General features: G+C 39.0%; 1 protein-coding gene across 1 annotated transcript; it reads left to right on the forward strand.

The window, feature by feature from the left end:
* The first annotated feature begins 10,230 nt into the window (after positions 1–10,230).
* LOC122729189 (olfactory receptor 2AP1-like) lies at positions 10,231–11,160 on the forward strand. The gene has a single exon (XM_043967909.1). It carries the CDS (start codon positions 10,231–10,233, stop codon positions 11,158–11,160), a length of 930 nt encoding a protein of 309 aa, XP_043823844.1.
* Positions 11,161–11,454: the final 294 nt, after the last annotated feature.

Raw genomic sequence — 11,454 nt, forward strand, 5'->3', positions numbered from 1 at the left:
TTGTACACAGTAACAGCAACATTGTGCAATGAACAACTATGATAGACTTAGCTCTTCTCATCAGTACAATGACCCAAGACAATTCCAAAAGACTTATGATGGAAAATGCTATCCAAATCCAGAGAAAGAACCGATGGAATCTGAATGCAGATTGAAGCATACCGTTTTCACTTTCTCTGTGTGTGTGTGTTTCCTCTTGTTCTGTTTCTTCTTCACAACTTAACTAATACAGAAATATGTTTAACATGATTGCACCTGTATAACCAGTATCAGATTTCTTGCCATCCTGGGGAAGAGGGAGGGGAGGGAGGGAAGGAGAAAAATCTAAAACACAAAATCTTATAAAAATGAATGTTCAAAACTCTCTCTATTAGGAAAAATAAAATACTATTTACATTTTTAAATTAAATTGTGGAATAATCCCACCATCTACCTTCCCTGTTCCTATTCATGTGCTGCTTAATGAAACCAGAGAAAGTCTCACAACCATTCTGACTAAATCCACTACACAATAATATTACCTAATCTCAAACAGGCTTTCACTGAAACAAGGCAAAACTTTTACTCTCCTCCAGTCAATTCTCTATCCTACTTTATCATAACTATCCTAAGCTTTCTCTTCTCTCTTCAAGCCTCAAACAATCCTGCTCTTTGTCCTAGCCTCAGCTGAGGCCCTCTTATCTTACCAGTAATGTCAAGGCTGTCCTCTCAGAATTCCATCTTTTCCTCTCCACCTCACCTGAATATATCTCCTCTTCATTTCACAATACCTTAACAACTTACCTCCCCATTTCTTCCTTTACTCAGTCTCAGATGAAGAAGTGGACCTTCTCCTCACCAAATCCAACCCTCTACATGTATCCTTGATTCCATCCCCTCCTGTCTTTTCCAATAGATAATGTTCTCTCTATGATCTCTCTTTCTCTGCTCTTCAATATCTCTCTATTTATTCCTTTCCTACTGACGAAACACATGCCCAATTCTCCTAAATCCTTTTTAAAAAAATTCACTAGACTCTGTCATTCCTGAAAATTAATGTCTTATATGCCCCCTCCCTTTCTCAAACTCCTTGAAAAATCCATCTATACTTGGTGCTTCCGTTTCCTATCCTCATTCAATACCCAAGTGAAACTGTTCTCTACAAATTACCAATGATTACCCAGTCAATGAATCTAATGGCTTCCTCTCAAGTCTAATCCTCTTTGACTTCTTTGTTTCATAAGGCAGAGAGGGAAAAGCATTGTATATGGAGTCAAAGGATATACCTGTGCCTTAAGGTCATTTTTCCTCATCTATAAAATGAGAAGGTGCTAGATGGTCACTAATAGCCCTTCCAACTCTAAAGCTATGATCTTATGATCCTATTAACCATACTCTTCCTGAATACTCTCTCCTCTATGGGTTTTGAGGACACTGCTTTTTCCTCCTACCTATCCTTCTTAGTATCCTTTGCTCATTCATCAACTATGTCATGAGCACTAACTGTGAGGGTACAATTTAAATGTAATTTTTTCTCAAAATTTAATAAAAATTAAGTTTAAGAAAAGAAAGAAAGAAGACAGGCATACTGATGGACTCCACTGTTGGAGAAGTTGTGAATTAGTACAACCATTCTGGAAACCAAGTTGGAACTAAGTCCGAAAAGTCATTAAACCTGTGTATACTTTTTGACCCAGTGATACTTCTAGTAGTAGTCCTATAACCCAAAGAAATCCAAGAAAGAGGGTAAGAAAGAATATAATAATATTTATAGCAGCAGATTTTTTTATAATGATGAAGAAATTACAATTAGGAGAGCACCCATCAATTAGAGTATGGCTGGAAAAAATATGGTATATAAATGTAATGGAATACTATTGTGCCATAAGAAATGACAAAAGGGATTGTTTCAAAAAAACCTGAGAAGACTTGTGTGAGCTGATTCAGAGTGAAATAAGCAGAACCAGGAGAACAATTTAAACAATCACAAAATTGTAAAGATAAACAATTTCAAAAATCTTAAGAACTCTGATCAATGACCAACCACAGTTCCAGAGGAGCAATAAGGAAGCATTCTACCAACCTCCTAACAGAGAGGTAATGAATTCTAGATGCAGAATGAGATCTACATTCACATATATGGTCAATACAGGAACTTGTTTTGCCTCCTTTCCATAATTGTTACAGAGTTTTGTTTTTCTTTTTCTTTTTTCCAATGAGAGGGAAGGAACTTGGGGAGGAGAAGGGGGGAAAAGTGATCATTGAAAAAAAATTTTTTTTTCAATTTTAAAGGAAATGCTAAGAATGCCCAGGGGCCATAGAAAATAAACTCTGCTTCTTCTCATCAAGCACCAGACCAGTCAGTGACTAATACTTTCCTGGCACCTTCCTCACCAATCTCTCTGGACCTCTTATGTCAGCCACCTGTTTCAAGTTTTGTTTTTTTTTCCTTAAAGTTGCCAACCAAAGAGGCTCATTAATATCTTTGAAATATACATCCCCAGGGCACTTTCATTTCTTTGTTCAATTGATCCCCTAGTGCCTATTCTAAAATAAGATAAAATAGGAGCCACCCTAGTTAGCATAGGACCTGCCAAGGAGCCTAGAGGCTGCCTATGGAGGACATGAGCATCATTTCTCCTGGAACACAAAGAATCCAAAATACGCTTTCCTGCAAAATCTCCTGCCCCTCTTTCTTTTTTTTTTTCCTTCCCCTCCTTCTAACAGCATTTATTTGCCCACTTGAGTAGACTTGGCTCTCCTACTCTGCATTAGTTAGGTGTTAGATTAATGGTGGAGAGCAGGGTTCTAATAAATGTCCATAAGATTTCCATGAGAGCCAGTCAACTTAATTTCAAAATTTTACTGAATTCAATTGACTCTATTTCTTTCCTACCAGACCTCTGAGAAGTTATATGTTTCAGAAGGAGATTAAGAAAAATATGGGGGCAGCTAGGTGGTGCAGTGGATAGAGCACCAGCCCTGAAGTCAGGAGTACCTGGGTTCAAATCCAGCCTCAGACACTTAACATTTACTAGCTGTGTGACCCTGGGCAAGTCACTTAATCCCAATTGCCTCACTAAAAAAAAAAGAAAGAAAGAAAGAAAAATATGGTGCGTTTGATACCATCTTCTCATCAATGCATGACCACTCAGATTTGATTCAGCTCTCAGAACACATAGGATTAATGCCCCCACTAAATCTATCTAGGCTATGAGGAATATGAATATGTCCCCAGTTTATAGCCTTGCCCCACTTCCACCCTAATGTTATTCTTTCAGGACTGTGGAAACAAAGATCCATGTGGATTCCTAAAGGGAAGTACTCTGCTGACAGCCAAAGACCCAAGGTTTAAGGCAAGAAGAATCAAAAGTATTGAAATATCCAGGTAAATAGGTATTGTTGACTACTCCCTTACAAGCTGTGTGTGTCAGGCCAGTAACTGTCACTGTTACAGAAGAGAAATCAGTAAAAACAACCCATGGCAGGCAGCCTTGATTTCTAGCTTGTTATGCACAGTGATGCAAGTGGGATTGGGGATTCCAGAAAATCAAGATAAGATGGAGCTGCTAAAAGAATTCTGGGCCCCAAAGCACCTTTCCTAAGGGTACATCTCTATTTTAGGAAGAGCCATTCTCTCTTATTGTAGGGCTATCTCCTCAGCTACAAGAGCCCAAATGTTAATTATCCCTTCTCCTCGGTGACTACTATGAAAACTATAAAGGGGTGGGGAATCCAAAGAAGTCAAAGACAGAAAGAAAGGTCCCATATAAAACAGAATAGACATGGCATCACTTTTTTTGTGGCAGCAAAGAACTAGAAAAAAATGGATGTCTTTCAGTTGAGGTGACTAAAAACAAATTGTGGTACCAACCAATCCACAAGCATTACTAAACACCTACTATGTGCTAAATGATGGAGATACAATGAAAAAATTAAATTATGCTAAGGGAGTTTATATATTATCAGAGGAGACAATACATATAAAAATAAGAATACACAAAATAAATGCAAGGTAAATTGGAAGGGGGTGGGGAGGGTACTAAGTTTCCCAGGGGATCAGGAAAGGCTTCCTATAGATGGTGAAGTTTAAGCAGAATTTTGAAGAAAACAAGGGGTGAGGCAGCCTGATGCAGCAGAAGGAGCACTGGTGTCAGAGGATTCCAATCCTTTCTCGGATGCTTACTATGTATATGTTCTTAAGCAAGTCATTTAACTGCCCTGGGCCTCAGTTTCCTCATCTGAAAAATGTAGAGGGGTGGACTAGGCAGACTTTGAGGTCCCATATATCAAGATCTATGATCCTATGAACATTTGGTAGGATTCCAAGATGTGGAGATGAGATAGAAGTCCATTCCAGGCCTGGGGGGGGTGGGCAGCCAGTCCACAGACACAGAAGTGGGAGGCAGAGCAACAGAAATGCAAGTTGAACCAAACAAAAAAGTAGAGGAAGGAAAATCATGTATAATAAAGTTGGAGAGACACACCAATGGGATGAATTCTTGCTGCCCTGTGAGAAATGGGAAGGTTTGAATGAACTAATGCATAGTAAAATAAGAGAACCATGAAAATGTGATATAACCAAAAATGGAACTGAACACTGGGTAATTATATTAGCCAGGCTTAACCTCAAGGAAGAGTTGAGAAAATATCTCTTCCTTCGTTCACTATGAAGGTGAGGAAGTTTGGGTGTGGAATATTGGACATATTTTGCCATCCCTGGAAAACATTGTCAATATGTTACTTAGTTTTGCTGAAATGCTTGTTTCTCTCTGTTGTAATCTTTATTAGAAGTGATGGCTTACTGGGTAAAGGAAGAGAGAGGTATATACACAAAAATGAATATGATGCAAAAAAGGCATCAATAGTTTTTTAAATTAAGGGATGGAGAAAAGAATAAAATAAAAAATAAACCATGATTGAAAACCACCTCTGGGCACCCCCTTAGCATTCCTTGGGGGATTAAATCTCCTAACCAGTAGCTCAGCCTAATAAATAGCTAGAGAGATTCTGAATGCAGATGGGAAACATACCAGCTACGTGTTTTAATTCTTTGGTGGTGATTGAGCCCCAGTTATCAATGGAGAAAGGCTAACTCCTGACCTGTTCTTGAGTCCTGTAATATCCCTGCAGATCAGCAAAGTAACATTCAAGGCCAACTGGAAATTTATTCTCTGAAAGAGATTAAAAGAATGCAGAAATCAATCCACTACCTTAAAAGTATTTCTCACAGCCTTTCTTCAAGAAGTTTCTGGGGTTTTTTTTGGGGGGGGGCAGCTAGGTGGCACAGAGGATAAAGCACCAGCCCTAGATTCAGAAGGACCTGAGTCCAAATCTGGCCTCAGACATTTGACACTTACTAGCTGTGTGACCCTGGGCAAGTCACTTAACCCTCATTGCCCCCGCCCCCCCCAAAAAAAGAAGTTATTTCCATTTTGTTACTTGCTAATTATGTGACTTAAGACAAGTCACTTCATCTCATTGGGCCTCAATTTCCTCCTCGGTAAAATAAAGGAGTTGGCCAAGTCCTAAGATGCTATGAGGGGAGCAAGGGAACTTAACTGGAAGTGTAATGGAAATAAAAGAGGACAGACATAAGAGTCATTCATTTAGTCATTCAGATCTTCATTTAGCAGATGTGTTCAATATCTACCATTATGTACTATGTTATTTAAGGAGGTGAGATTCAAAAATTTTTTTAAATTTTAATGCCATCTCTACCTTAAGGAACAGGTGATTTTTTGATTGTAGAGATAGCTGTTAAGTAAATATTATCCTTTGTCAAACCTTGATTTTCTCTCCACAGAACTTGAGTAAAAGTCTTCTTTCTAACTCACCCAAGGTTCTTTGCTTTGAATTATACCATTCCCAGGGCTTATTCCTGGTCTCCAGAACTTCAGGTTAATTTAAGGTAAGCTTTTTTAAAAGCCTCCGTAGCTTCTTTCCAGCTGCTTGTTATGAGTGCCCTAGCAAAGGTTCTCTGGCTACCACTAGCTTTCCTTCCTAGCAAGTAGCGTTCCATTTTCTTGCTCCCTGTATTCATTAGAAAAAGGAGACCTCCATGGATGAGAGGAAAATGTAAGCTCTCTTCTCTAGTAGCCCTCTCTCTGAGATGCTCTTAGTTTTTCTGCCTCCATATCATCAGAAAGAGAAATTAGAATTACCTATAACATTTATGGCCTTCTTTAAATCCAATTGGTTCCCTGCTGAGGGAAATGATTATTAATAACCAATGATATGGGGAGATCCAGAGTTCCCCCTTTTTCTATAGTCCTCATTTCAAAGTTCAGTTCTCCTGAAGGATGTTACTGATAATTAAATTGAATTAATGCTTCTCAATCTTGGTCAGACCCCACCCAACCTTACAAGGAATTTAATCTCCTTGTGTTCTACTCAGGTTTGAGTGGAGATAAATTCTTTGATTAGATTGCCCAAGGGTGAGAATAATTTGGAAGTAAATGATATAATCAAAGTTCATTAGAATAGGTCTAGCCCCTTGCTGTAATATTCATTCTCACTCATTACTTGTTAACCAATCAGAGTTGATTGCCACCCACTTTTCCAAAGCCATATATGCCTTGAGCCCACCAGCCATAAGGGTCTTTGGCATTCAGGAGTGCCACTGATTTTTTTTATTAAAATGCTAGTATTATTAATAAAGCGACTAATTACCCAGAAATTATGTCTCTTGAACTTTTTAAACATCACACTGTCAATTTCTATTTGAGTATAAAAGGCATGGAAAGAACTAGCATCTAAACTTTTTAAGTCCTTAGTTTAGTCTTGTGTGCAGTTTACTAAATGGTCCTGTTCATGCCCAGAAATATTTATAGCAGGCCATTTTGTAGAGGGACTGAAATTACCAAAACATTATACTCAAGACTTTTTTATGAGGATTGTTTATACTTCTAGACAAATGCTATGATATTTAAATGGAAAATCTAATAAGGCTTCTAAACATATTTAAAACAGTTTCATCACGAGGAGATTTTGGTACTGTACAAATTGGGTTTAAAGTGATACAATGACATAAAGAACTAAAGCTCAGAAGAAATATAAATTTGGGAGCTGGGAGCAAAGAGGTAACAATTAAAGGCATGAGACAGAATCAGTATGGTATAGGAGAGAGTGTAAGGAGAGAACAGACAATAACTGTGGCTTGGGGAAATAGTCAAATTTAGGGTGAGGGAAAAGATAAAGAGGACCCAGCAAATAAGACAGAGAAGTAGAGACTGGAATACATTATCAAAGATATAGGGGGCGGCTAGGTGGCACAGTGGATAAAGCACCGGCCCTGGATTCAGGAGGACCTGAGTTCAAATCCGGCCTCAGACACTTGACACTTACTAGCTGTGTGACCCTGGGCAAGTCACTTAACCCCCATTGCCCTGAAAAAAAAAAAAACAGAGATATAGACAAGAGTATTCCTGATCAAGTAGGGCCTGGGGTAGATGACCTCCAAGGTTCTTTGCAATCCTAAGATTCTTTGATCATGTATATTTGAAAGCAAGGAAAAGGAATCAGCAGAAAGAAAGAAATTATATGAAGGTTCTAAGAATAGGAACCCACCCCCTCAAGAATGAGAAAGATGTGGTTCCTCTGAACCTGAAGGGAAAGTTATAGAGAAATATGTACAATGAGGTGAAAAGTAGGTGAGAGGGCTCACAATATTTGCCCTTTATATCCTCACAAAAATATGAGATGAAATCTTCTGAGAATTGATTCATAGTGGGATCAGGAAGAAGAGGAGGGGAGTAAGCAATGTTTGCAACAACAATCACGGTGAGTGTGGTAATGAAAAGGAAATGTGTTATTATCTTTCTTTTAGTCCAAACCTGTAATTCATCACTGTAGGGAGCTCCCAGGTACTCCCATGAAGACCACCAACTTATCTACAATTTGTAGTATTAAAGAGTTGCCTAGGGCACTGAGGAATTAAATAATTTGACTAGAGTCACACAAGCACTTTGTTCCAGAAGCAGGACCAGAACTCATAGCACCCTGACTCCAAGATCTTCTACCCAAGAAGCATTCCATCTCCATTATCATTTGCATGGTATTATAACTATCATCCAAATATAAGAAGGTATAATTTAATAGTAATGAATTTAAAGTCCTACATTTAAATAGGAAAAAAATCTATATAAATATAGGATAGAAATACATGGCTACATACCATGCCTATGAAAAAGATCTGGGAGTGGGGGGCATGGAGGGGCCTAACTGGACTGCTAGCTCAATATGAAGCAACCATTTTTCCTGGTAGCCAAAAGAGCTAAGATAATTTTATGTTGCATGAATAAAGACATAGCATCCAGGAAAAAGGAGGCAAAAATACAAATAAAGTTTGCTATGGTCAGACAACGTCTAGAGTTTTACATCCAATACTTGTCACCATATTTTAAGAAGTATATTGATTGGAGCAGTAGGTGGCACAGTGGATAGAGCACCAGCCCTGGAGTCAGGAGTACCTGAGTTCAAATCCGGCCTCAGACACTTAACACTTACTAGCTGTGTGACCCTGGGCAAGTCACTTAACCCTAATTGCCTCACTAAAAAAAAAAAAAGTATATTGACTAATTGGAGCACATCCATAGTATGACCAAGAGAGAACTAGAGACCAGGCTCTGTAAAGAGTGGTTTGATGGAATAAGCAGATATTAAACCTGAAGAAAGACAGAGGTATATAATAGCTGCTTTCAAATATTTGAAGTTTTGTCACATAGGGAAGGAATTAGCTTGGCATCAGAGTGCAGAAGTAGGAGCAAAGGGGAGAACCTGTTCAGAAGCAAATTTCAGCACAATATAAATGTTGTTTGCTTTTAATTTGCTGCTGTACTGAGCAAGGTGCACAGTCCAGTGATTGGAGGTTTTAAGAGAGAAAATAGTAGGAAGGTTGGTATTGTATATAGTGACAAACCAAACTGAGATACTAGAGTGGACATCACCATTTAGTAACAAAGTCTAGAGTGTAACCATGACTGTATGTGGTTGATATATAGTGTAGGTAAAAATCAGGGGAGTTGAATATGTGAAACTATGAGGTTTAGGAAACATGTCTGGGTCACCATTATGGATATCTCCAGGAGCTTGAGTGTAGAGAAAAATAAGAACCAAGTAGCAAAATTATCCAGGAAGATGGAAATGGGTGGTACAAAAATGTGAATGTGGCTTAAAAAATATGATAGGCTGCATGTATTGTTAAGTTGGTGATTCTTTTCCACCTAGATGTGCAATATTAAGATGATTCCCCAATCATTTGATTCAAGAAGGCTTCAACAGGGCAAGGTACAAGCTCAGAGCCAGTGAAAGAAGTCAATAATTCCTGACAAGCACATAAGAGCTTGGTAAAGATACATTATTAGTAGTAGTAACAGCAGCAGCCACAGTAGTAGTAGTAGTAGTAGTAGTAGTAGTAGTAGTGGTAGTACTGGTAGTAGTGGTGGTGGTGGTGGTGGTGGTAGCAGCAGCAGCAGTAGCAGTAGTAGCAGTAGTAGTTGTTGTTGTAGTTGTAGTAGTAGTAATACCTAGAATTTATCTAGGGCCTTAAAGTTTACAAAGCATTATATATCTTATACAATGTGATGCTATTCTGTGAGGTAGATCCTATTGTTATTCTCATTTTACAGATTAAAAAACTGAAATTGAAGGAGTTTAAGCAACCTGCCCACAGCTACACTACTAGTAAGAGAGAATTTGAACTAAAAATCTTCCTAACTCAAAGTCCAAAGCTCTATCTGCCATGTCACTAAGCACTCTAGAATCAGAGTACAGTGATGGGTTTAGAAAATTAAAAGAAAGTGGCAACTAGGTGACACAATGGATAGAGCATGGGTCATAGAGTTAAGAGGACCTGAATTTAAATCTGGCCTGAGACACTTACTGGCTGTGTGACCCTGGACAAGTCACTGAACTCTGATTTCCTCCAAAAGAAATGGAAATGATGGGGGAGAGATATGGGCATGTAAAGCAAAGGCAAGAAATCAGTAGTCACTCTAGGAAGAGGGGCTGAGAGAAGTATGGAAAGAGTTTGGCATGGGAAAATCCATAAAAACAAACTGTCTTGTACAAGGGATGCTTCCTAAGGGAAATGGAATTTGTGAGGAGCTGTCCATTAGCCTAGTGAGTAGAGGGAATGTCAATGAAATTATTCCGGTAGCTTCCTCAACTTTTCTCTCCCAATCTGATCTCACCCAGCTTCTTCACTGATTTTTTTTTTCCTTTTCACCCTTAGATCCAGCAAGGTGAGCAATGAAAAATCTCACCACACTGACTGAGTTCACCCTTCTGGGATTGACAGATGCCCCTGAATTCCAGGTTGCAATATTCCTTTTCCTCTTTTTCACCTATATGTTCAGCATCTTTGGCAATCTGACCATCATCATCCTCACCCTGCTGGACTCCCACCTCCAGACCCCCATGTATTTCTTCCTCCGCAACTTCTCCTTCTTAGAAATCTCATTCACATCTGTTTTCACTCCCAGACTCTTGTTCAGTCTTACAACAGGAAACAAAACCATCAGTTTTGCTGGATGCTTCACTCAGTACTTTTTTGCCATATTTCTGGGGGCCACAGAGTTTTACCTTCTTGCTGCCATGTCCTACGATCGCTATGTGGCCATCTGTAAACCTCTGCATTACACAACCATCATGAGCAGCAGAGTCTGCAACCAGCTCGTCCTGTGTTCTTGGCTGGCTGGGTTCTTCATTATTTTATCACCAATCATCCTGACAAGCCGTCTGGATTTCTGTGCATCCAATGTGCTAAACCATTATTACTGTGACTATGGGCCCCTCTTACAGATTTCTTGCTCAGACACAACCCTCTTAGAGGTGGTTGATTTTATCCTAGCACTGGTAACACTTGTAATCACCCTTGTGCTGGTGATTCTTTCCTACACAAACATCATCCAGACAATTCTAAGGTTTCCCTCTGCCCAGCAAAAGAAAAAAGCCTTTTCCACCTGTTCCTCCCACATGATCGTTGTCTCCCTCTCTTATGGTAGTTGCATCTTCATGTATGTTAAACCATCAGCAAAGGAAGGTATTGCCTTCAACAAAGGAGTAGCTGTACTTAATACTTCAGTTGCCCCTCTACTTAATCCCTTCATTTACACTCTAAGGAACAAACAAGTGATACAAGCCTTCAAGGACATGGCCCGAAAAATCATTAGTATTTGATGAGAGATATAATTCAAGCCTAGATGGAAAATCTAAATAAAGTGTGTAAGATCGATTATCTCTCCTCTGACATTTTGTACCAACCCTTGACCCCCAACTCCTTCAATCCTATAATCCAAATCTTTTCAAAGTCACCCTTATGACATTCTCCCCCTACCAACTATGAGAATGTTCATGAATTACTCTTGGAAATAATGCACCAGTTTGATTTCCCTATCACTTCACTCACTATCCCTTTAACTTTCCAAACCAAAGTATCCATCCCTGGTCATCACTTCCTTGTTTTACTTCCTT

Source organism: Dromiciops gliroides, chromosome 5, assembly GCF_019393635.1.
Source record: "Dromiciops gliroides isolate mDroGli1 chromosome 5, mDroGli1.pri, whole genome shotgun sequence".
NCBI classification, from domain to species: domain Eukaryota; kingdom Metazoa; phylum Chordata; class Mammalia; order Microbiotheria; family Microbiotheriidae; genus Dromiciops; species Dromiciops gliroides.

Coding starts and splice junctions, on each gene's coding strand:
- LOC122729189 (XM_043967909.1), top strand. CDS start 10,231: ATGAAAAATCTCACCACACTGACTGAGTTCACCCTTCTGGGATTGACA.